This window comes from Pristiophorus japonicus, chromosome 22 (genome assembly GCF_044704955.1).
Source record: "Pristiophorus japonicus isolate sPriJap1 chromosome 22, sPriJap1.hap1, whole genome shotgun sequence".
Taxonomy (NCBI): domain Eukaryota; kingdom Metazoa; phylum Chordata; class Chondrichthyes; family Pristiophoridae; genus Pristiophorus; species Pristiophorus japonicus.
The window spans coordinates 22,163,949-22,188,548 of NC_091998.1; the positions used below are offsets into that span (position 1 = coordinate 22,163,949).

Below are 24,600 nucleotides of genomic sequence, written 5' to 3' on the forward strand. Positions count from 1 at the left end.
TTAAAGAAAAAGGGTGGAACTAACAAATCTAGAGCCCCCTGGATGTCAAGGACGTACAGGGTACTTGGTATTTAAAAAGTACTTGGATGTGCACTTGAAGTGCTGTAACCTACAGGGCTGCGGACCAAGAGCTGGAAAGTTATCATCATAGGCAGTCCCTTGGAATCGAGGAAGACTTGCTTTCACTCCTGAAGTGAGTTCTTTGGTGGCTGAACAGCCCAATACGAGAGCCACAGACTCTGTCACAGGTGGGACAGATAGTGGTTGAGGGAAGGGGTGGGTGGGACTGGTTCGCCGCACGCTCTTTCCGCTGTCTGCGCTTGATTTCTGGATGCTCTCGGCGTTGAGACTCGAGGTGCTCAGCGGCTTTCGAATTCACTTCCTCCACTTAGGGCGGTCTTGGGCCAGGGACTCCCAGGTATCAGTGGGGATGTTGCACTTTATCAGGGAGGCTTTGAGGGTGTCCTTGTAGCGTTTCCGCTGCCCGCCTTTGGCTCGTTTGCCATGAAGGAGTTCCGAGTAGAGCACTTGCTTTGGGAGTCTCGTGTTTGGCATGCAGACTATGTATGTGGCCTACCCAGCGGAGCTGATTGAGTGTGGTCAGTGCTTCAATGCTGTGGATGTTAGCCTGAGTGAGGACACTGATGTTGGTGTGCCTGCCCTCCCAGGGGATATGTAGGATCTTGCGGAGACATCTTTGGCGATATTTCTCAGCAACTTGAGGTGTCTACTGTACATGGTCCATGTCTCTGAGGCATACAGTAGGACGGGTATTACTACAGCCCTGTAGACCATGAGCTTGGAGGGCCTGGACTTCAAACACTCTTTTCCTCAGGCGACCGAAGGCTGCACTGGCGCACTGGAGGCGGTGTTGGATCTCGTCGTCGATGCCTGCTCTTGTTGATAGGAGGCTCCTGAGATATGGGAAGTGGTCCACGGTGTCCAGGGCTGCGCCGTGGATCTTGATGACTGGGGGGGCAGTGCTGTGTGGTAAGGTCAGGCTGGTGGAGGACCTTTGTCTTAAGGGTATTTAGCATAAGGCCCATGCTTTCATATGCCTCAGTATATACATCGACTATGTCCTGGAGTGCAGCCTCTGTATGTGCGCAGATGCAGGCGTCATCCGCGTACTGTAGCTCGACAACAGAGGTTGGGGTGGGCTTGGATCTGGCCTGGAGACGGCGAAGGTTGAACAGGTTCCCACGGGTTCTGTAGTTTAGTTCCACTCCAGCGGGGAGCTTGTTGACTGTGAGGTGGAGCATGGCAGCGAGAAAGATTGAGAAGAGGGTTGGGGCGATGACGCAGCCCTGTTTGACCCCGGTCCGGACGTGGATTGGGTCTGTGATGGATCCATTGGTAAGGATCACGGCCTGCATGTCGTCGTGGAGCAGGCGGAGGATGGTGACGAACTTTTGGGGACATCCGAAACGGAGGAGGATACTCCATAGACCCTCGCGGTTGACAGTGTCGAAGGCCTTTGTAAGGTTAAAGAAGGGCATGTATAAGGGTTGGCGCTGTTCTCTGCATTTTGCCTGTAGCTGTCACGCTGCAAAAATCATGTCCGTTGTACGCCATAGGGGACGAAATCCGCACTGTGACTCCGGGAGGAGCTCCTCGGCCACCGGAGGACTCTAGCGACGACTTTCCCAGTGGCTGATAGCAGGGAGATTCCTCGGTAGTTGCCGCAGTCAGACTTGTCCCCTTTTTTTAAAGATGGTCACGATTACTGCATTTCTGAGATCCCCAGCATGCTCTCCTCCCTCCAGATGATAGAGATGAGGTCGTGTATTCATGCCAGCACTGCCTCTCTGCTATACTTCAATGCCTCGGCAGGGATTCTGTCCGCACCCGTAGCCTTGTTGCTTTTAAGCTGTCTTATGACTTTTTCTACCTCGTGCAGCGTTGGGGTCTCACTGAGTGGTGGCGGGTCGCATGCTGCGGGATGGAGTCGAGAACACTCAAGTCAAAGGTAGAGTCTCGATTGAGGGGATCTTCAAAGTGCTCCTTCCAGCGGGCCCTGACTGCCTCAGTGTCCTTGATGAGCGTTTCCCCATTCTGGGCCAGCAGTGGGGTGGGGCCTTGGGTGTTTGGCCCATAGGTGGTCTTGATTGCGATGAAGAATCCTCGCACATCATGTTTGTCGGCCAGCTGCTGTATCTCCTGTGCTTTCTTCATCCACCACCTGTTCTTTAGGTCCCGGGTTTTTTGTTGGACCTTAGCCTTGAGCCATCTGTAATGCTGTTTTGCTGTTCCTGCATTGGGTTGTTGTTTAAGGCTCAGAAACGCCCTATGCTTGCGATCTATTAGCCCTTGGATCTCCTGATCATTCTCATCAAACCAGTCCTGGTGCTTTCTGGTTGAATAACCGAATGTCTCTTTGCAGGCACTAGTTATGGAGGCCTGGAGGGCAGACCAAGCACTGCGGGCATTCTACGTCTCGGGGTTGTGAGGCGCTGGCTGTATAGGGCTCTCTTAGTTGGCTGTATAGGGCTCTCCAAGTGCTCCGGCATTGACTTTTTTGCGGCACTGCTTCTGCTGTCCCCTCCGCTTTGGGGCTATATTGATGTTGATGATGGATCGGATTAGGCGGTGGTCCGTCCAGCAGTTGTCGGCTCCTGTCATGGCGCGGGTAATGCGATCTCTGGCTCGTACGATGACATAGTCTAGCACGTGCCAGTGCTTGGATCGAGGGTATTGCCACGATGCCTTTTATTTGTTCCTCTGGCAGAACAAGGTGTTGGTGATGACAAGTTCGTGCTCTAGACATTTTGTCAGGAGTAGGGTACCACTGTAGTTGGCTTTCCCTACCCCCTCTCTGCCAATCACGCCTCCCCAGAGGTCTGTGTCCTTGCCAACCCTGGCACTGAAGTCGCCGAGGAGGATCAGTTTGTCGCCCGCGGGGATGCAGGTTAGGGATTTTTCAAGGTTGGCGTAAAAACCCTCTTTGGCCTCATCTGTTGCATCACAGTGAGGGGCGTACACACTGATGACTGTGGCACTGGTTCTGGGATAGTGTGAGTGGAAGCATCATGAGGCTTTCGTTAGTCCCGCAGGGGGAGTCTCTGAGGCGGTCAAGCAGCTCGTTTTTGATGGCGAAGCTGATTCCATGGAGGGTTTCGCTTTCCAGAAGAAGGTGTAACCTCCAACTTGTTCCTTAATCTGGCCTTCCCCTGCCCGCCGGGTCTCACTTAGGGCGGCGATGTCACTATCGAAGTGTCTAAGTTCCCGGGCAACTATGGCGGTGCGGCGTACCGGCCTGTCATTGTTGGGGTTGTCCATGAGGGTCCTGACGTTCCAGGTCCCGAACTTCATGTTAATGGAGTGGAAGATGCCTGTGCGTGCGTTCTTTTAACGTGGGGTGGTCGTTGCACACCGGCTACCATACGGACTTAGCTGAGCGAGGTCTAGATCCAGTGGCAAGGGGGTCCAAGATGACTGGAGACCAGGCACTGCTGTATGGGCCTAGTTGCCTGCGGCGAGATGTTGGCCGCAGGCTCGGTGCTGGGTAGTGCCCTTGATGGTAGGTGGTCTGAGGCCGAGTTGGAGGCAGACATTGGGAGGGCCAGTGGCCCACTTGGGTTCAGGGTGGGAGGACAGCCATGGTACTCACCATGTTTTGGAAGTGGAGAAGAGGCCAGGCCGCCGGTCGGGAAGGAGAGCGCCAGTCGTCGCTGAGGGAGGAGGGGAGGCCAGTCGCCGACAAGAGAGAGGGGGACCCAGTCGTCGTCGAGAAGGAGGTCGTCTGTCACAGAAGATGTTTTGATCGTCGCTGGAGGGGGGGGGGGGGTGGAGGCCTAATTTGCAGGTCCAGGTCGAGGGCGCCGCCTGCAGGGGTCATCAGGGAACGTCAGAGGTCAGCGATGGGAGGCCTGTGGTAGGCCCGGAAGGCCCGAACTTGTGGGACTCGTTGCGGGTCGTCGGAGGTCGTTGGGAGACATCGGAGGTCGCTGGGGAACGTTGGAGGTCGCCGGGAGGCATTGGAGGTCAGCTGGGAGACGTCGGAGGTCGGCTGGCTGTGTCGGAGGTCGCCGGGGAACGTCGATGGGCGATGTGGTAGGAAGCCTGAGGTAGGCCCGAAGTCATGGGACTCGCAGGGTTGGGACTAGGTTGAGGGGTAAGGATTTGGGTTTACGTGCTTAGACCCCCTATTGGGGTCTATTTGGTTAGGGGAGTTTTAGACAGTGGGGGGGTGGGGGGGAGGAGGGGGGAGGTTGTGGGGGAGTTGTTTGGAGCGGGGGAGCTCCTTCGGGACCTAACACCCCGCAGCCGTAGCTGTATTGTAGGATTAGGCTGGAGTAGTTCTTTATTGGCCAGCGCAGACACGATGGGCCAAAATGGCCTCCTTCCATACTATTTCTCTGATTCTATGAGCAAAAAATCTAGGTAGACACCGGTGCAATTCTGAGGGAGTGCTGCGCCATTGGAGGTGCCGTCTTCTGGAATAGACGTTAATCCAAGGCCCCATCTGATCTCTCTGGTGGACAGCACAGATCCTATGGCACTAATCCGAAGACGAACAGGGGCATTCTCCCTGGTGTGCTGGCCAACATTTAATCCTTAACCAACATCAATAAAAACACATTATCTGGTCACTATCACATTGCTGTTTGTGGGAGCTTGCTGTGTGCAAATTGGCTGCCGTTTTTCCTACATTACAACAGTGACTACACTTCAAAAAGTACTTAATTGGCTATAAAGCGCTTTGGGACATCCTGATGTTGTTAAAGGTGTTGCATAAATGCAAGTCTTCCTTTTCGTACTTATAAAATCCGCATAATGAACGTTATAATCCATAGGGTAGGTTTTGAAAGACCTTGCACTGCTAATGGGACTTCCCATGCAGCCAACGCATACCGGGAAATCATTGCTGCATGCTCACGATTATCCAATACATGCTGAGCCCTTCCTCATGGTAGGGTTCTTTCAAAATTTACCCTCATGCATTCCATCAAAATAATTCACAGTGGAACCATTGCTATGTGCTGCATCAAAGGAGATCTCACTCTCCTGCCCCCGCCATGGATAATGGCAATTGTTGGATAAGTGACTGGTCCCAAATCTCCCTTCAATCGATTTCCTGTACAATTTTCTATTTTACACTGAAGATATGTCTTTTAATACATCCTGGCAGCCACAGCTCCCCTCGGTCCCCCCGAGAGAAATTCTGGCAGCTCTGACATTTGGAACCATTCTTGAGTGTGTGGATAATCGGAGTCCAGATCATCAAAGGTCATCTGCACATCATTAGAAGTTTTAACTGAAACCTTGAGCATTACCGGGTTTCAAACAAAACGCTGATTCACTCAACTCCATTAACCTGGAAGGGCTTAATGCGCGCAGGAAGTAAATAACCCAATCAAGGAGAATATATCACTCTGAACTCACAAACCCCGTTACAGCAAAAACTGGAATAAAAAGGGAGGGGGGAAGGGCAGAACAGAGTTGATACTTCACTAGTATTCTAGCTAAATATCCCCAACCCCATGTACCTCACCACATGGACTGGTTGGGCCAAATGGCCTGTTTCTGTGGCGTATATCCTATGTAACCATCACAAGGTAAAATAAAATGCTTTGTCATTGGGGCTTCAGTCCCTAAAATATAACTACAATTATGATGAGGAGCTTTTAATGGCATACAGAAATGGGCACCCACCATGTCGAAGGATATTAGTTCCCGCTATGAATAGACGCCACTGTAATGTCTGTCAGCTTGTAATGTTTGTAGCTCCACACTGTGGATGTGGACCTACTGTGTACTACAAGTGCAGGGTTAATAATAAACAGAACCAGGAAGATTTCCGGAGGCTTCCGAGAGAGCTGCCTGCCATGTTAGGAGCTGTGTGTGCTGTGTTCTGTGAATATATCACATTTGGCGATTGAGATGGGATTTTTCGGATGATTTAAAGCTTAAATTTTGTTGGTGAAGGATTCAGCCAGCCGACAGAGAGACTTTGGAAGTTTCTATCTTTGGAAAAAAGCTACAAAATCCGAGGTAAAATACAGCACACGGTGTGAACAGCTAGAGATTAAAATGGCAGGTGTAATCGGACATTTGGGGGAATATAGACATGACCAGGAACGTTTTAAAGTGTATGTGGATTGGCTAGAAATGTATTTCACTGCAAATAACATAATCGAAGTTCCAGACAATGCAGTCCAGAACTTCTTATCGGAGGCAGGTCCGGCATTATACGAAACACTTGTAAATCTGCTTGTGCCTGACGAGCCAAAGGACACAACGCTTAAAGAGATTTTAACGAAGCTGGAACAGCACTATAACCCCAAACCGTTAAAAATTGCTGAAAGCTATCGTTTCGGGATTCGAAATCAAAAGGCTGATGAAAGTAACTGTGATTACATCGTTGCATTAAAAAAGCTATTGATGCACTGTAATTTTGGAAACTTTCAAAACCGAGCATTACAGGATCGTTTTGTTTGTAGGGTGGAAAATGATACGATCAGAAGGAAGTTATTGATGACGGATGACTTGACTTTTGAGATTGCTTGTCAGACAGCGAGGTCGATGGGCTTGGCCGAACAATATTCCCGAGAATTAAATAATGATTACGGTTGTCAGTCAACTGAGGTAAATCACCTGCAGGTTCAAAGTAAAAGATGGTGGGGGCCCAAAGTCTCAGAAACTGGAAATTCTAACAGAGCGTTGAAGTCGTGCTATAGGTGCCTGGGACAACACATTGCTCAAAGTTGTCCATACTTGAAGGCAGAGTGTTTCTTCTGCAGGAAGACTGGGTATCTTGCGAAGGCATGCCAACTGAAGGGTAAACCAGCTTTCAAAGCTATGAGTCCAGCGTTCAAAGCTATGAGTAGAAATCCCAAGAGAGTAAACAGCACGGAAGAACAACAACAGGACGAGGAGATGTTAGAGTTACGCGTCATCAGGAGCACGAGGTTAACGGACAGCAATTCGGAAAGCATCAAAATTCACATATATGTTGCGGGATTCAAGATACTAATGGAAATTGACACAGGTGCATCCGTGAGTGTAGTACCAGAGTTACTGCACCTTGACAAATTGTGTGATTTTCAACTGGAGAAATCCAAGATAGAGCTGCGAGGCTACTCGGGAGAGAAAATTCCTGAGGTAGGTTGTATCACCGTCCCTGTGAAATATAAAGATCAATTTCAGAACTTGCCTCTAATAGTAGTGAAAGGAGACAAGCCTGCCTTACTAGGAAGAAATTGGTTGAGATCACTGAAGCTGGATTGGAGTGAGATTTTCTGTGTGGAAGCGAGATTTTCATCAACGGATGAGATTATCAAGAAGTATCCGAAGGTGTTCTGCGAAACGGGCAGTCTGATCCAAGGCTTCAAGGCGAGTTGTCAGGGTACAGAAGGACGCTAGATCGGTTTACTACAAGCCACGTTCCGTACCATATGCACTCAAGGAGAAAGTTGAGCAAGAACACAAAAGACTAGAGACTGAGAACATTATTTGTAAGATAGATCGATGTAATTGGGCTACACCCATTGTTGTTGTACCTAAGTCCGATGCTAAGGTAAGATTGTGTGGTGATTATAAAGTAACCGTAAACTAGTTTCTAGAGGGTAATGTTCCCAATACATTGCCGAATATAGAAGATTTGTTCACAACACTGACAGGTGGTCAGATCTTCTCAAAACTGGATCTTACGAATGCCTACTTACAGCTTGAACTAGATGAGGAGTCCAAGTCATGTTTGACTATAAATACTCATCTAGGCCTATATCAATTTAACCGTTTGGAGCATCTTCCGCCCCTGTCATATTCCAACGGGTGATGAACCAGATTTTGCAAGGTATTGAAGGGGTAGTACGTTATTTGGATGACATATTAATTTCAGCACCAAATAGGCAAATTCATAATAACATATTGAATGAAGTCCTCAAACGGCTAGAGAAGCGCAGAGTACGAGTGTCTGCTCGTAAGTGTGAGTTATTTAAAAACTCAGTGGAGTACTTAGGGTACAGAGTAGACAAAGATGGTTTACATCCAACCATGGAAAAGTTGGATACAATTAGAAATGCACCCACTCCCAGGAATGTCACTGAACTTCGTTCATTCTTGGGTCTTTTGAACGATTATGGGAAGTTCCTACCAAATTTGGCTACAGTATTACATCCATTGAATGAACTATTGAAAAAATCAGGTCCATTGGAAGTGGTCAAAAGAATGCGATACAGCATTCAAGGAGTGTAAAAGCAAATTGATAGCGAGCACCATGTTAGTTCACTATGACATATCGAAGGAGTTTAAGCTAGCATGTGATGCCTCTCCATATGGAGTTGGGGCAGTGATCTCTCATGTATTAAGTAGTGGGGAGGAGAGATCAATTGCTTTTGCTTCATGCACTCTCAGTGCCAGTGAGAGTAATTTTGCGCAAATTGAAAGGGAAGATTTGGCATTAATTTTTGAGATCAAGAAGTTACACAAATACTTGTATGGTCGTAAGTTTACCATCGTTATGGCCCATAAGCCCTTAACAGCAATCCTCCATCCAAAGTCTCCAGTTCCAACATTAGCTACAGCCCGAATGCAGAGATGGGCTTTGATTTTGTCAGCATATACATATGATATTGAATACAGACGATCAGCTGATCACAGTAATGCTGATGCAATGTCTAGATTGCCTTCCCCATCACAAGTTACACCCGATAGGGAAGAAGTGTTTTATTTTTCATACATTGATGAACTGCCAGTCACAGCTGAAGAGATTGGTAGAGCAACCAAACGTGACCCAGTGATGTCAAAGTTGTATGAGTATATTGCAAATGGATGGACAAAGATACACATCCATTCTTCAGTCGATAAAGATTGTGTCATGTGGGGTGCAAGAGTGGTTATGCCAAATAAATTCAGGTCCAAATTATTAGGAGACCTCAATGACCAGCACCTGGGAATGTGCTTGACCAAGAGTTTTGCATGCAGTTATTTATGGTGGCCAGGTCTTGATAAAGATATAGTGTACATCGTGAGTCAGTGTACAACATGTCAATCGGTAAGCAAGCAACCACCACCAGTACCATTACAGCCATGGAAATGGGCTCCCAGGGTGTGGCAAAGGCTACATATTGATTTTGCTGAGTTAGAAGGACAACAATTGTTCATTGTGATTGATAGCCATTCAAAGTGGGTTGAGGTGCTTCCAAAGTGGAAAATAACAACAAGTAAAACATTGGACATTTTACGAAAATTATTTTCTTCATTTGGCCTCCCTGAAGAAATAGTTTTGGATAATGGACCACAATTTCGTTCGGAAGAATTTGCACAATTCACGAGCAAAAATGGTGTGAAACATACCAAGGTTCCACCATACCATCCTTCGAATGGTGCAGCAGAGCGCACTGTACAAATTGTAAAACGTGCCCTCATAAAACAAATGTTAGATCCAAATCCACGGAAACGACAGTTGTCATTGGACCACAAATTGGCTAATTTTTTGATTACATATCGAAATACTCCTCATACAACTACTGGTTGCTTCTCAAATGACAGCCACGAACCAGATTCTCGTTGTTAAAGCCAAATTTGGCACAGTCAGTAGAAGAGACACAATTAAGACAGAAAGAGAACCATGATAGAGGTAGAGTAAAAGAGAGAAGTGTGAAATTAAACCAGAAGGTGAGAGTGAAGAACCATCACCATAAATGGTTAAAGTGGTTACCAGGAAGAGTGGTGAAGATATGTGGTCCTCGCACATATTTGGTAAAGATTGTTTGATGATGGACAGGTTAGGTTTGTTCATATTGATCATATTTTACCTGCAGACATGGAAGGAGTTGAAGGTGGGAATGATTCAATTATTTCTGACTCATCAGATAGTTTTGATACACCAGTAGCAAATCCTAAATCCAATGTACTGGAAACAAATCCAGGAGAGAATCAGAATGAAAGTCGGAGGCCGAGTCAGGAAAACAAAGAGCCTGAATTTCGAGTGAGTTCAAATGAAAATCAAGGAAATTCCGTGGAGGAAAACGTTCCTCAGGATGAGCCTCGAATGAGCGTGAAATCGACACCATGTTTGGAAGGTTCTGTTCGAGAGCAAAGGTATCCTCTTCGAAACAGAAAACAAGTGGTAATGTTAAATCTGTAAATATGGAAAAAAAAATAACATTATATCCTGTGTTATGTATAAACATGAAAGTTATGTATGCTGTTTGTTATGATGGCTTCTTCATTAAGGAGGGAGAAGTGTAATGTCTGTAAGCTTGTAATGTTTGTAGCACTACACTGTGGATGTGGACGTATTGTGTACTGCAAGTGCAGGGTTAATAATAAATAGAACCAGGCAGATTTCCGGTGGCTTCCGAGAGAGCTGCCTGCCATGTTAGGAACTGTGTGTGCTTCTGCTCTGTGAAGATATCACAGCCACCATTTTTTTAAATTCCAAATTTGCTATTGATTAACCTGGGTTTTTCAGGTGAGAATTTAAACCAAGGTCCGATTGGCCTTCTCAGGTCGGCGTAAAAGATCCCATGGTACCATTTCAGCAAAGAAGTTCTCCTGATGTCCTGTCCAACATTTAGCCATCAAACATCATCACTAAAACAAACTATCTGGTCACTTGTCTCATTGCTGTTTGTGGGAATGTTTTGTGGTGGAGGAGCGGTGAGAGAGCGTGGCGGAGGTGTGATGAGAGATCGTGGTGAAGGTGCAGTGAATGTTCGTGGCGGAGGAGCGGCGAGAGATCGTGGCGGAGGTGCGGCAAATGAGGGTACGGGGCTCAGAAGAGCCGAGGGTCCAGGGGCGACAGAGGCCTGCCCACACTGCGATATGTGTGCGCACTAGGTCCGTGCAGCAGAGCAGGTCTCCAGTCGTCCTTGTTAACTATTGCCACTGGATAAAAGCCTAACTCTGTGAAGCCCGTGTGGTGGCTGGTGTGCAACGGTCATCACACGTTAAAAAATCCACGCACAGGCATCTTCCACCCCTGGAGTTCAGGACTGGAATATCGGGTCCTTCATTGAAATATCTGCGAACTCATCCCTTTTGGTGTGGAAACAAGTCATCCTCATTTGAAGGACAGCCTATGATGATAATGTTTGTGGGACCTTGCTGTCTGTAAGTTAACTGTCATGTTTGCCTACATTACAAGAGTGACTGCACCTCAAAAGTACTTCATTAGCTGTGAAATGGTTTGGAACATTCTGAGGCTGTGAAAGGTGTTATGTAAATATAAGTTCTTGCTTTCTGTAAAACAAGAAACTTATGCTTCATATCCCTTGACACCCTTACCGAACAAAAATCTATTCAACTTAGGCCTGCAAGCTTCAATTGACCGAGCATTCACAGCCTTTTGCGGGACAGAATTCCAGATTTCTACCACCCTTCGTGTGAAAAATATTGTGCTCCTGAATGGCCTAGCACTAATTTCAAGGTTAGGTTCCTACCAGAAGAAATAATTTTTCTGTATCTTTCCTAACGCATCCTTTTTAACATTTTAAGCATACATGTTCTTCTTTCCTGCCTTGTAGTCTCCTCTCACTGATTACACCCTCAGTTTCCTGTGAAAATACGAACCATCATTATCTACTTCAAAGTACCGCTTGATGAACTTATTCTTCCTCTCCTCTGTTTGTGCTCCCATGGGCTTGGTGAGATCTCGGAAGGTCTTTGTATTAGTCAGGTCCAACTCCTAGGAACAAAAACAAACAAGGGAGATGAAAAATGGCATAAATATTCATTGTGCTCTGACTCTCAGGAGCTAATGCCAAATATACCAACTTGAGGTTAATTGAAGTGCTGGTATTATGTAAACAGTTCGCGTGATATTTCACTGAGAAAAGTCAGAACTGTACATGCACCAGAAAGCTGTTAACTGTCTGATGTTGACTCCTGGATTATACAGAGAATACATATTATACCAAAAGCAAAATACTGCGGATGCTGGAAGTCTGAAATACAAACAGAAAATGCTGGAAACACCCAGCAGGTCAGGCAGCGTCTGTGGAGAGAGAAACAGAGTTAACGTTTCAGGTCAATGACCCTTCGTCAGAAAGTTATTTTGTCCGTTCTGACATATTCATGATCCAGTATCACCGACCTAAGGTCAGATATGGGATCAGTGTGGATTTTACCGGTGAATTCATGAAAGAAGGTACAAACCCAAACCCCGTAACACAGTAATGGGGCCGAATTTGGTCAAGGCCTCCGTCCGCCCAAGTGCCGCCGATGGCTGCCGAGGTACCGGACGGTACTTTCAGCGGGGTTTTCATCGCCGAGATCCTTCGAAGGTCGGCGGGCATCAAATCAACGCTGTACACCGCCAATCCGGGCGGCAGCGGGCGGGAGCTCTCATTCTCGGCGGCAGAGGCGCTTGCCGCTCAAGTGCCGCCGAGGATGGAATCGGGCCCACGGAGGGTCGAAGAGGTCAAAATAAAAATCATCGGCAACAAAAAAAAGAAATATCTGAGGGCCTTCAGGGGACCCTTGTCCAGGTAAGTACCTGTAAAGAAATAATTTTAAAACATTCCACTGTCCTTATTTGCAGGACCTTGACACTTGCCGTTGAGGACAGAGCAGCCTCCACACAGCGGTTCGCCCGCCGTCCTGCCACCGACTCCCGCCTGCACCAATCCGGCACCTTGGCGGGCGGCAGTCTACTTACCCTCATCGGCCGTCCGCTGACGTCGGTGGGCGCTTCCCGGTGGCTCTCCCCTCCCGTCTGCTCCAGGCCACGTTGAAAGTGGCATTGGGCAGTTTGAGCAGAGGAATGTTGGCGGTAAGTTAATCAAAATCGGCCCCCAAGACTTTTATTTGTTCACACCACAAGATAGTTATGGATGAGGACGGGCATTCGGCCCATCTTTGTGCGTCCACCCAGAAGTTCCCCTAGTGTCCTGGCCAACATTCTTCCCTCAACCAGCACCTCCAGGACAGATTAACTGATCATTCATCCCATTAGCTGCTTGTGGTATCTTGCCGTGTCCAAATTGGCTGCCGTGTTTGCCTAACAATAACAGTGTCTGCAATTGGAAGATAAGTTACGGGCCAGTGAAGGGCACAAGGGTGACCTGAGGACACGAAAGGCCCTGTACAAATGCAAGCGCTCCCTTTCTGCTACTTATCGCTTACCTCAGAGTCATAATCAGCAAGAATCCAGGGGAACACTGGATACTGCATCAAATCGTTGTATGTCCGCCCAGCCAAAGTGTTCACGTACATGAGGTACTCAAAGTTGCTGATCTCTCCTTTCTGCCACACAAAGGGGGAGCAAAGTCATTACAGAAATGCATTACGATTAACGTCTTATTGAATTACCTAGTGTTGATTACAAGATAGAAAGCAAACACTATGAGCATTTTGAGCTGTATTTTGTAGTGGATTTGTGGTTCGGGTTTAACACTGAAGGTATAAAAATGGTCAGCGAGCATTACAGTATAACTCAATTTTAAATATCCAATTCTCTCGATAGCTATAATATGTTAAGCTTCAAATGTCAGTAACTAGAATGCCACGAGTGTAAACACAATAGATCGACCCTGAAGAATTGCCAAACATAGCGGTTATACTACTTACGCTGTATTGCTGCAATACAGAACTACATTGCAGCAATGTTCTCTTAAATTTTTTGGGGGGGTGCGCGCCCCCTTTAAGGGGCTATTCGTATGATTCTAAATACCGCGCATACAGCTTAAAAGGAACGTTGCATTACAGCAATGAAAAATGTGCAGTATAACTGCAGCCAGACATAAGAAATAGGAGGAGTAGGCCATACAGCCCCTCGAAGAGCTCTTCTTGCCCAACCCAAATGCTGGTAGAATTTTTAATGTTAGCAGAGAAATGGAGCGCTTGTTCACTGTGGACCGATCTAAGACTGCCTCTTCCAGGTCACCTCACACCAGACACTAAGTCCTAAACAAATATCTTGAATTCTTAGAAGCGTTGACAGGGTAGAGGCAGGGAGGTTATTTCCACTGTTGGAGAGTCGAGGGGGTCATAGTCTCAGGATAAGGGGCCGGCCATTTAGGACTGAGATGAGGAGAAATTTCTTCACTCAGAGGGTGGTGAATCTTTGGAATCCTCTACCCCCGAGTCATTGAGTACTGAGATCGCTCATTCAAGGCTGAGATCGATAGATTTTTGGACACTAAGGGAATCAAGGGATATGTGGAGTTGAGGTAGAAGATTCGGCAACAGTCTTGCTGCCCATCCCGACAATAAACGGTGAGGAATGGTGCATCTTACCTGCCATTTCTGTGTAACTCCTTTCTCTCCTAATGTTCTTCTGTGCAAGAGGAAAAATAAGTGAGAGGGTTTTAATTAACAAATCGCCTTTACACACAGCTCTCTGCTAGGTTTCCAAGGAATGCAATGGGATTAATATCAGAATCTGAATGCCAAAGTAGGATATTTGGTCTGTGTAGTTCCATACTTGAACCTACACTAACTTGTACTATCCAGGTAGTGAGGGGATACACACAGTCAGGCTCTACAGAGGGTAGCAATTATAGTCAGTGCAGTTCATAGAATCGTAGAAACTTACCGCACAGAAAGAGGCCATTTGGCCCACTGTGTCTGTGCTGGCCGACCAAGAGCTATCTAGCCACTTTCCAACTCTTGGTCCATAGCCCTGTAGGTTACAGCACTTCGAGTGCTAGAAGGGTTTCTGCCTCTACTAACCTTTTGGGCAGTGAGTTCCAGATCCTCACCGCCCTCTGGGTGAAAAAAGTGCTCCTCAACTTCCCTCTAATCCTTATACCAATTACTTTAAATCTATACCTCCCCGCTAGTTATTGACCTCTCTGCTAGGGGAAATAGGTCCTTCCTATCCATTCTATCCAGGCCCCTCATAATTTTATATACCTCAAATGTGACTGTGGTGGGACTCAAACCCACAACTTTTTAATTCCTTCCCGATTGGAACCCCAGTACAAATTAGATAGATGTCCAATGAGATATCCATTGCACCACAGAGCCGACTTGTTCTGTTTCAGATACGAAACATTGTACCAAATTCATTTCACTTGGAGGTTTGAGCCAGCTTATTGTAGATCGTTCCTTTGCAACAACGTGAAAACAAATGTTCAACAAGCACATCAAACATTCCAATGAGAGCAGTGGCGACAGTTCTTGTTACTGTTATATTTTCAAAGGAACAGAGTCATTGGACTGGGAATTCCCCGACCTTGTGCCCGTTTTTTTTGGTGAAAAGCGGCGAACTGGGAAATTTGGAGAAGTCTTGCGCCGGCGGTTTTTAAGCACCTTTAGGGAGCGGTCCGCCAGTGCGCAAGACTCAAAGTAGCGCTTTCGCCAGAAATTTGGCCCACAGCACGCCCGTAGTTAAAACCAAAAAAAATGCCCGGGAAAAACCTGCGTTGCAGCCCTTGGAACAGCGGTAGGTATGAAGACCTGCAAAAAAGGTAAGTTAAAGTTTTTATTTTTTAATTCTTTTGCAGCGATTCGATAGTTAAGTGCCTTGTGAATGTTTCGTGATTTTTTTTATTTTTTGCAATCTTTTGGGGGGGGGGTTTTCCCTCCCTCCCTCCCTAGGCCCAACTCACAGCGGTATCGGCCTCAGAGAAAAGTTGTAGAAAATTCACGGTTTGCGCCACGAATCCTCGTGTAACGCCGATTTTTATCGCTGGGCGCATTTTATCCTGAATGTTAGGCCTCGAAATCATAGCGGAGTCACAGCGGTATTTTTGGCGACAAATACCGCTGTGACCAAAAGTGGAATTTCTAGCCCCGTGGTCTCTTCCAGTTAAAAGGTTACAAAAATGAACTTGCTGTTCAGATCAGGCTGTTGCTTGGCAAATACATTCTTAACCAGGGTTTGAAGAGATGTCCCTTTGAATAAGCAATTGCTAACATTTTCAATAAAAGCAACCATCAAATATCTGCTTACATGCAAATACTGTGACCTCAGTGCAGTTATGTTCTTATAGAAACAAACGGAAGGATAATCTAATTGTATACATTTCATGTCCAACTAATATCATACAGCACATTCAGCTCAAAGAATTTCAATAAATAAATTTTATCTCCTTCATTGAAAAAAGTGGGAAGGGACTGAGTGTAAAGTAGCCAAGTTTGCCGATGATACAAAGATGGGAGGAAAAGCAATGTGTGAGGAGGACACACAAAATCTGCAAAAGACATAGACAGGCTAAGTGAGTGGGCAAAAATTTGGCAGATGGAGTATAGTGTTGGAAAATGTGCGGTTATGCACTTAGGCAGAAAAAAATCAATGAACAAGTTATTATTTAAATGGAGAAAGATTACAAAGTGCTGCAGTACAGCGGGACCTGGGGCTACTTGTGCATGAAACACAAAAGGTTAGTAGGCAGGTATAGCAAGTGATCAGGAAGGCCAATGGAATCTTGGCCTTTATTGCAAAGGGAATGGAGTATAAAAGCAAGGAAGTCTTGCAAGAGTTGTACAGGGTATTGGTGAGGCCACATCTGGAATACTGCGTGCAGTTTTGGTTTCCATATTTACGAAAGAATATACTTGCTTTGGAGGCAGTTCAGAGAAGGTTCACAAGGTTGATTCCTGGGAAGAGGGGGTTGACTTATGAGGAAAGGTTGAGTAGGTTGGGCCTCTACTCATTGGAATTCAGAAGAATGAGAGGTGATCGTATCGAAATATATAAGATTATGAGGGGGCTTGACAAGGTGGATGCAGAGAGGATGTTTCCACTGATAGGGGAGACTAGAACTAGAGGGCATAATCTTAGAATAAGGGTCCGCCCATTTAAAACTGAGATGAGGAGAAATTTCTTCTCTGAGGGTTGTGGATCTGTGGAATTCGCTGCCTCAGAGAGCTGTGGAAGCTGGGACATTGAATAAATTTAAGACAGAAATAGACAGTTTCTGAAACGATAAGGGAATAAGGGATTGTGGGGAGCGGGCAGGGAAGTGGACCCAAGTCCATGATTGGATCAGCCATGATCGTATTAAATGGTGGAGCAGGCTCGAGGGGCTGTATGGCCTACTCCTGCTCCTATTTCTTATGTTCTTATGTTCTTAGTATCTTCAGAACAGAATGAATTATGGGGTGATTTGATAAAGTTGTTTTAGATTATGGAGGGATGGGATGGTGTAGCTAGAAACAGACTACTTCTAGTGATTCAGTGATCTAGAATGATGGGACATGGATAGAAGATTAATTCAGGCAATGCATTCCAAATCACAACTCGCTGCGTAAAAAAAATTCTGCTCATCTCCTCCCCACCCCCGAAATTTTTGCCAATTATCTGAACTCTGTGTCCTCTGGTGGTGGTGGTGGGGGGGGGGGGGGCGGTTGCTGTTTGACTGGATGGGGCAGTTGGAGATGGAAGGTCATGTGATCAAACCTCCAGGAATACATCCAAGCAAAGTTGGCAAGCCTACCAGGGCAGTGAAAATTCTTTCCTGCTATGTAGGAATAGCCTAATGAGGCAAATCCGAAACTGTTCTTGCTCACAGTTGTCCCTGGATGAGTGGGTGAAGCTCAGCACCCGATTGGCCAATGAGAGTATGGATGTAAGGAACACCAAGCTATCATTAAATAACTTTCTGAGGTACAAGTTAAAGCATGTCCACTGCTTTCTGGCACACATGGTCTGTTCAGGAATTAAATAGGAGATCAGTGTGCTTTTGTTTGGCGAGCAACATTATTTCTGCCTAAGTTTGCTGAATAAAGCACAGCATAACAACCAGTTGACAACTGAATGGTAACAGACGAAGTCAAGAGGCTAATAACCATGAAGAAACTAAAGGGTCCAATTAGCAACACTATGGTCATAAGAACACACTTGAGGACATAAATGTTACGCAAGGGCCTAGACCTTCATTTATGCCTTGTGTGCGAGCAGTCATGTGATTTTATAATTCCATTGTGTTCTGAGCATGGTTCACTAGTAGTTGCGACCATTATTGCAATGCATGCTCAAAATGATGGACATTTTCAGCAGGTAAGGAATCTCCCCCCCCCCCCTGCCCCCATACTCGCACCCTGGTTTTCTCCCCTTGACCTTCCTCTCTGGCAGGCTCTGCCTCGGTTCCAGCAGCTCTCCCAACCCCTCAACAACATGCTCCTTCTTCAAGAGTGAGCTCTCGATGTGCTCTCCAGCTGCCGGAGGCATCGCATTTGAGCCCTGCCCAGCGTCCGCACCCATGCAATCAGCTGCTGATGTTCCCCGCCCGGCCAGGGACAATAACTGCAGCACCCCCCCACTGCTGTAGGACATTTATTGACTGAGCCACATTGCCACCGCTGCAAATTGGCCCAGAATCCACGTTCAGCAACCCAACAGAAATCAAAGGCAAAACAAATGCCCAGAATAGGGGTGTCACAATCAAACTGCAGCTGTGAATGTGTACACACACCCGTGGAAAAGAAGTTACAGAAGAAAGACGGCAACATTTAAACAATGTTATCTGATGTAACAACCAGGGGAGTGACATTCCTCCCGTCAACAATTTTGGTTGGACCTCTGGACTTGACTACTCCAACGCACACCTGGCTGGCCTCCCACACTTTACCCTCCGTAAACTAGAGGTGATCCAAACCTCAGCTGCCCGTGTCCTAACTCGCACCAAGTCCCGCTCACCCATCACCCCTGTGCTCGCTGACTTACATCAGCCCCCAGTTAAGCAACGCCTTGATTTCAAAATTCTCATCCTTGTTTGCAAATCCCTCCATGGCCTCACTCCTCCCTATCTCTGTAATCTCGTCCAGCCCCACAACCCCCCGAAATGTCTGCGCTCCTCTAATTCTGCCCTTTTGAGCATTCCTGATTGTAATCGCTCAACCACTGGTGGCCGTGCCTTCTGTTGCCTAGGCCCCAAGCTCTGGAACTCCCTCCCTAAACCTCTCCACTTCTCTACCTCTCTTTCCTCCTTCAAGACGCTCCATAAAACCTACTTCTTTGACCAAGCTTTTGGTCACCTGGCCTAATTTCTCCTTATGTGGCTCGGTGTCAATTTTTTTTCTCTCATAACACTCCTGTGAAGCGCCTTGGGATCTTTCACTACGTTAAAGGTGCTCTATAAATACAAGTACAGAATAAACAATCCCATTTTGTACTCATTTAAATACAAGTTGTTGTTGTGTACAGAATAAACAATTCCATTTTGTACTCAATTTTCTAACTAAAATTACCTTCGTACTATCTTACGATCTCACTGGGGTATTTTTTCTCCATGGGTGTAAACAATGTTCCCTCTAATTTTTATGGGCCGAGCGGCCCCTTTAACAGGCTGCATGCTCGAGTCAAAATTCTGCGCATTCGCGTTTTTCATTTAATAGCCGGTGAGCCGGACATCCAGATCGCTGCCCGGCCACACAGTATAAAGGGAAGATTGGATGTAAAGTCCGGACCCTGCCTCATGCTCACTTTCCAGTCACTCTGGTGAGAAGAGAACCTCTCCCCATTACCTCAACAACAGGACCTCTTAAAAAATCAACCAGGTCAAAATAATTTCACCAAACCCGACATGTAATTTGATTTATTTTGTTGATATGGTGTACGCTGATGGAATAATTGGAAGGAGAGGCATCCAAATGAGGCACAGAGGTGCCTACCATGGAGCCTCGAGTCTCATATCTCAAGTTTGATTCTATGTTCCCATTAGGTTCTCGCTGACCTACGTTTCAAAATTCTCATCCATACTTTCAAATCACTCCATGGCCTTGCCCCTCCCTGTCTCTATAATCTCCTCCAGCCCCCAAACCCCCCCCGAGATGTCTGCGCTCCTCTAATTCTGCCCTTCCGAGCATCCCTGATTATAATCGCTCAACCATCGGTGGCCATGCCTTCTGTTGCCTGGGCCCCAAGCTCTGGAACTCTTTGACTAAACCTCTCTACCTCTCTTTCCTCCTTCAAGATGCTCCTTAAAACAAACATCTTTGACCAAGCTTTTAGTCACCTGCGCTAATTTCTACTTATGTGACGCGGTATCAAATTTTTATCGCATAATACTCCTCAGAAGCGCCTTGGGGCGTTTCACTACCTTAAAGGCGCTATACAAGTTGTTGTTGTAATTTGGCTGATGCTAACAGATCTCAGTGTTTGTTTTTAGAATTGTTCCATCAATGAGGTAAAGTAGCTTTTTCCAGAACGTATAGGCTCGCAAAATTTAAACAACAAGGGGTCGAAATGCCTCCGGGGGATGTTAACAGGACGCAAACCCGATTCCACTCGGGGGTAGGGGCTGAGCACTACCGACTCCCGCAAAATTGCATGCGAGTTAGCGGAGACGCTGACACAGCAACACCACATCCCGCGAGTAGTGCTCCGGGCCACCGCGTAACCGGCGGTGGCGTCATGGCGTGTGCAGCGACCTCTTAGCGGCCCGCGTGCAGAACTTGGTCAGTGAGCGGTACCAGCGCCAGCCTCGCGGGTCGCGAACCGGACCGACCGCCGCTCGCGGGGCGGAAGATAAAAGGGGAGGTGCGCCCATCTTGGTCCTCCGTGGTGTGGTCCGGACCGCCATCGTGCAGACCAGCTCTCCGTTTCGGTGCTGGGCTGTGGCCTCGACAGCACGCCACCCGGGTGGCCCAGTGGAGGCCATCAGAGGCCCCGCAGAGTGCACAGCGGCCCTCCCCTTTAACGGAGGGAGCGGAGCACCATGTGGAGAAACCATGTAGCGCTGCCGATCCCACCCCAGTAACACCCCGAATACTGCCCCAACAGGAAGTGGAGCGCGCGACATTGCGTTCCACTTCCTGTGCGGGGCGGTGACCCCAATTTCACGGCTGGGGCGGGACTTCCCCAACTGGGTTACCGCCCCCAATTTCGCCTCCATCCCCCCCCAAGTTTTTTCTGCAGACGCAGGCTTGCCAGACCCGCCATTATCCTCCGACCTCCATCGATAACAAGAGCTACATTTGTATCTGAAGGAGTGTATCTCTGCAGGCTGCACTTCACAAGAGAGTTGACTGAGTTGTGCTTCATGCTATGAAGTGGCATTCAGCCAACCTCGAGCACAGGCATGACACTGCCAGTGGCAGTCAAGGCCATTGTCATTCTAATGAACTACAGCTCCTAGTATTCCTCTCTCTCTCCCTCCCTCCACATCCCTTCTGCCTTCTCCTTTTCAACATTCGGATCCTTTGAAAGAAAAAAAAAGACTTGCCTTCATATAGCATTTTTCACGACGTCTCAAAGAGCTTTACAGCCAATGAAGTACTTTTGGAGTGTAGTCAGTGTTGCAATGTAGGAAATTATTAGGTTATTTTTATATCATGTCTATTGGTAAAGTCAATGGATTACCTCAGAATTGAGGCATTTTATTTGGAGTTAAGCAGGCACAGAAATGCCACCACAGCTTGTGCAGCTAAAGAATGTAACTCTATTCCCATAGCAACACTTTGCATGAAGAACATATCCCAGAAAAACATATCACCTCTGAGAAGCCTTTCATTCCAATGAATACACCTCATTCTATATGTAGATTTATTGTTGAGAATTCAAATACATGCTGATTTTAAATTATTACTTATTTCCCAGTTTACACATTGTAACAAAGAATATTGTGCGCAATTAAATTGAATGGTGTGTGCTGCATGATTGAAAAACCTAGGCCCGTGTTTTAATTTAACGATTTTGCTTTTCAGGAAGTGGCTTAAAATTTACATTCTGTAAATAATATATCAGTAAGGTTTACAAAGTAAATTTCAGCTTCCAGATCCATAGCTTAAGATTTTAAAGGCAGGCTCTGAAAAGCAAAGTAGTTGAACATTTTGGAACTAAATGTTGTTTGCTACGAAGGCTGAACACTGCTAATTATCGGCAAGGCCCATAGGCCCATGCTGCTTAGCAACCAAGTTAAACAAGGAGAAGACGGAAAGCTCAGTTGCAAGCAGACTTTGCCTTGCAGTTTTTTTTTCTTGTGCAAATGTTTTGACAGTCCTTTCACTCTCAGAGATTTCTCTGGCTCCTGCTCTATATACTCGGAGCTTTAATCTAACAGGACCGGTAGTTCATTGTTTTCAAACTGCTGTCCACCAGGCTCCACTTACGAAGCTCGCTGAAGACGTAATCCATTATTCAACAGAGATGGAAGGAGCATGCACAATAGCAGCCAGCGCCGGGCAGCGCAGGTCAGAGTACTGACGAAGAAACGGCAGAGTTTTCGCTGCCTGTCCTATGTACCTGTTGAGCTGCTAAAGGGAATAGTGGGTAAGGATTATATACAGCCTTCCACTTTTAGAGTCTGCAAGATTTTTTTTTTTTTAAATCCTCTTCGGCAAAATCACATGAATTAAGATTAAGGGGGAGAAATTCAGCCACGTATCTGTTGTGCGGTTAATCCAGGCGGAGTGGTATTTTTAAGGCCTTGAAAAAGTTTGTGCCTCCTGGCCAGAAATTTGTCAGAATCGGTCGAAGAGCTGACGGGGCACTAAATCAGCCGTTGCACTCCAGGGGGGGGGGGGGGGTGGGGGGCGGGGGGGGCGGGGGGCGGCGATATCGAAAGTTTGGTCGGTACACCTCGCGGGACCATTGCGCAAGCGCGGAACTCCGAATCAGATCCCGGGAAAAGCCGAGTCTTAAAAGCGCGGCACCCATTAAAGTTTTCAGAATCACTTGTTTTCAACCTGTGCTGTCGTGTCTGCCTGCCGCTGCAAGCTCGGAGGCTGACGCACCGTGCTGTGTGTAAACGTTGCACTGACTGTGACCTCTGGAGGGAAGCGCTGCCTCATCCCTTTCAGTAGCCGCCAGTTAATGACTCTGCAAGGCTGTAGTGACTGCTTTTACAGACGTTGTTACTGGTGAGCGCTCAATAAGGCTCACACACCGGATTTACCGACCGGGGCGCATGATCGGAATGATCGTCAGCAGCCAGGCCCTACTGGTTTGTGCCCCCGGTGAGCCTCTAATGAATTTTCCTTCAGGGCGCTAAAAGCTGCATGCCCGGTTGCTAAACTCTAACGCTCGCATTAACACCCCCGCCATCGGCCGCTAACTGAGGCATGAGACAATACAGCCCGAAGTATTTAAGTCAAGTTGTTGCATCTTTTACTTGTCCATCTAGAATTATAGAAATGTACCGCACGGAAGGAGGCTATTTAGCCCATTGTGTCTGTGCCGGCCGAAAAAGAGCGACTCATCCTAATCCCACTTTCCAGCTCTTGGTCCGTAGCCCTGTAGGTTATGGCACTTCGTGTGCGTATCCAAGTACCTTTTAAATGCGATGACGCTTTCTGCCTCTACCACCCTTTCAGGCAGTGAGTTCCAGACCCCCACCACCCTCTGGGTGAAATAGGTTTTCCTCATCTCCCCTCTAATCCTTCAACCAATTCCTTTAAATCAAAGCCCTCTGGTTATTATCTACCTCGTTGTTAGGCAGAATGAATTAGGTTTGATCAAAGAATCCTTTCCTGCGTTTTCAATGGTAACAGCACAGATATTAATTAGTGGTTTACTAAACCCGGATTATGATTCCTGCTGCATTATTTTGATCCTTGGGAGTTTTGAGGTATGTACCCAAATTTAAGAAATAAATGTTAAGTCCAGCCTAGGTGCTGACCTGATGCTTACATTCTCTGGGCAATTACCTTGAGTTAATGTGGCTGAAAATGGTGAAACCCTTATCACCTGGATTAGTGTGTGACAATTGCCCATTGTTCATTAATATTAATCTGCCTCCTTTATGTAAATTTTATCGAAAGTCTAATTTTAAATGTACTGCCACCCTGCCCTCTCAACACTCCTCAACCTGCTGTGTACTGATTGACTGGGACCGTGTGGTGCATTTCTATAATTCTAGATGGACAAGTAAAAGATGCAACAACTTGACTTAAATACTTAGGGCTGTATTGTCTCATGCCTCAGTGAAGGTCTTACATAGAACTGGTGAGTCAGCTGGTCCAGGCCTAGTGTATTTGCTTCGTGGGTTCTTTGCTTATGAATTCGTAGCAACACATTGCTATTAAGAACTAGTTGATTTATTAGCAAAGGTTTTGCAATCACACTACACATTACCAGTTCATCCATCAGGCTCACAATCACCTGCCTCATCGTGGATCCCCTGAACCCAACTGACTGGGGTTTTATTGAGTCTTGTGAACATCACGTGACTGGCTAAGTCACTCCCAACTCAACAGCTCTACAACTCTTTTGAGGGGGGGGGGGAAACAAAATAAACATTAGATCAGGTGCCCCCCAATCTGGGGGACACTCCAAACATTTTTCAACTGCCCTTTTTTTGTTCTTTTTGTGTTTTTTTTGGACTTTTTTTGTGGTTTTTTGTGATTTTTTTGGGGGGCAATAAAATCATAAATTTTACAAGTGCCCCCTATAAAAGGTGAGGGGGGGCACTAAAAACACCGGCAATTAAAACAAATTAAACTTTAAAACATAAAATCAAATTAAAATTTGGTTGCCGGGGGTGATGATGCACTCCAGTCCCTCCGGCTACAAACCTGTGAGCGCAGATGCATAAGTTACACCGGGAATCCAGAGAAAAGGAGCAATGGTGATAAGTCATGTCAGGGAGTCCCAATTCAAACAGAATACGTCCCACCCCTTTCCCAGTAAATTTATATATTCAACAGAATTATACAGTGGAGCATATTAGAATGAAGTATGAAGGATCAAGTATCAACCATAGCTCAGTGAGTCGCACTCTCACCTGTGAGTCAGAGGTTGTGGGTTCAAGCTCCACTCCAGAG

The 24,600-nt window shown here is 46.6% G+C and overlaps 1 protein-coding gene across 1 annotated transcript in view; it reads right to left on the minus strand.

Moving 5' to 3' along the window:
- The window catches only part of wdfy4 (WDFY family member 4), a 328,629-nt gene that overhangs the window by 69,291 nt on the left and 234,738 nt on the right, over window positions 1–24,600 (minus strand). The window contains exons 48-50 of the mRNA XM_070865753.1: window positions 14,188–14,227; window positions 13,075–13,194; window positions 11,521–11,635 (exon numbers count right to left, since the gene is read on the minus strand). Of these exons, the coding sequence (XP_070721854.1) occupies window positions 11,521–11,635; window positions 13,075–13,194; window positions 14,188–14,227 (275 nt within the window). The remainder of the gene's footprint in view (window positions 1–11,520; window positions 11,636–13,074; window positions 13,195–14,187; window positions 14,228–24,600) is intronic.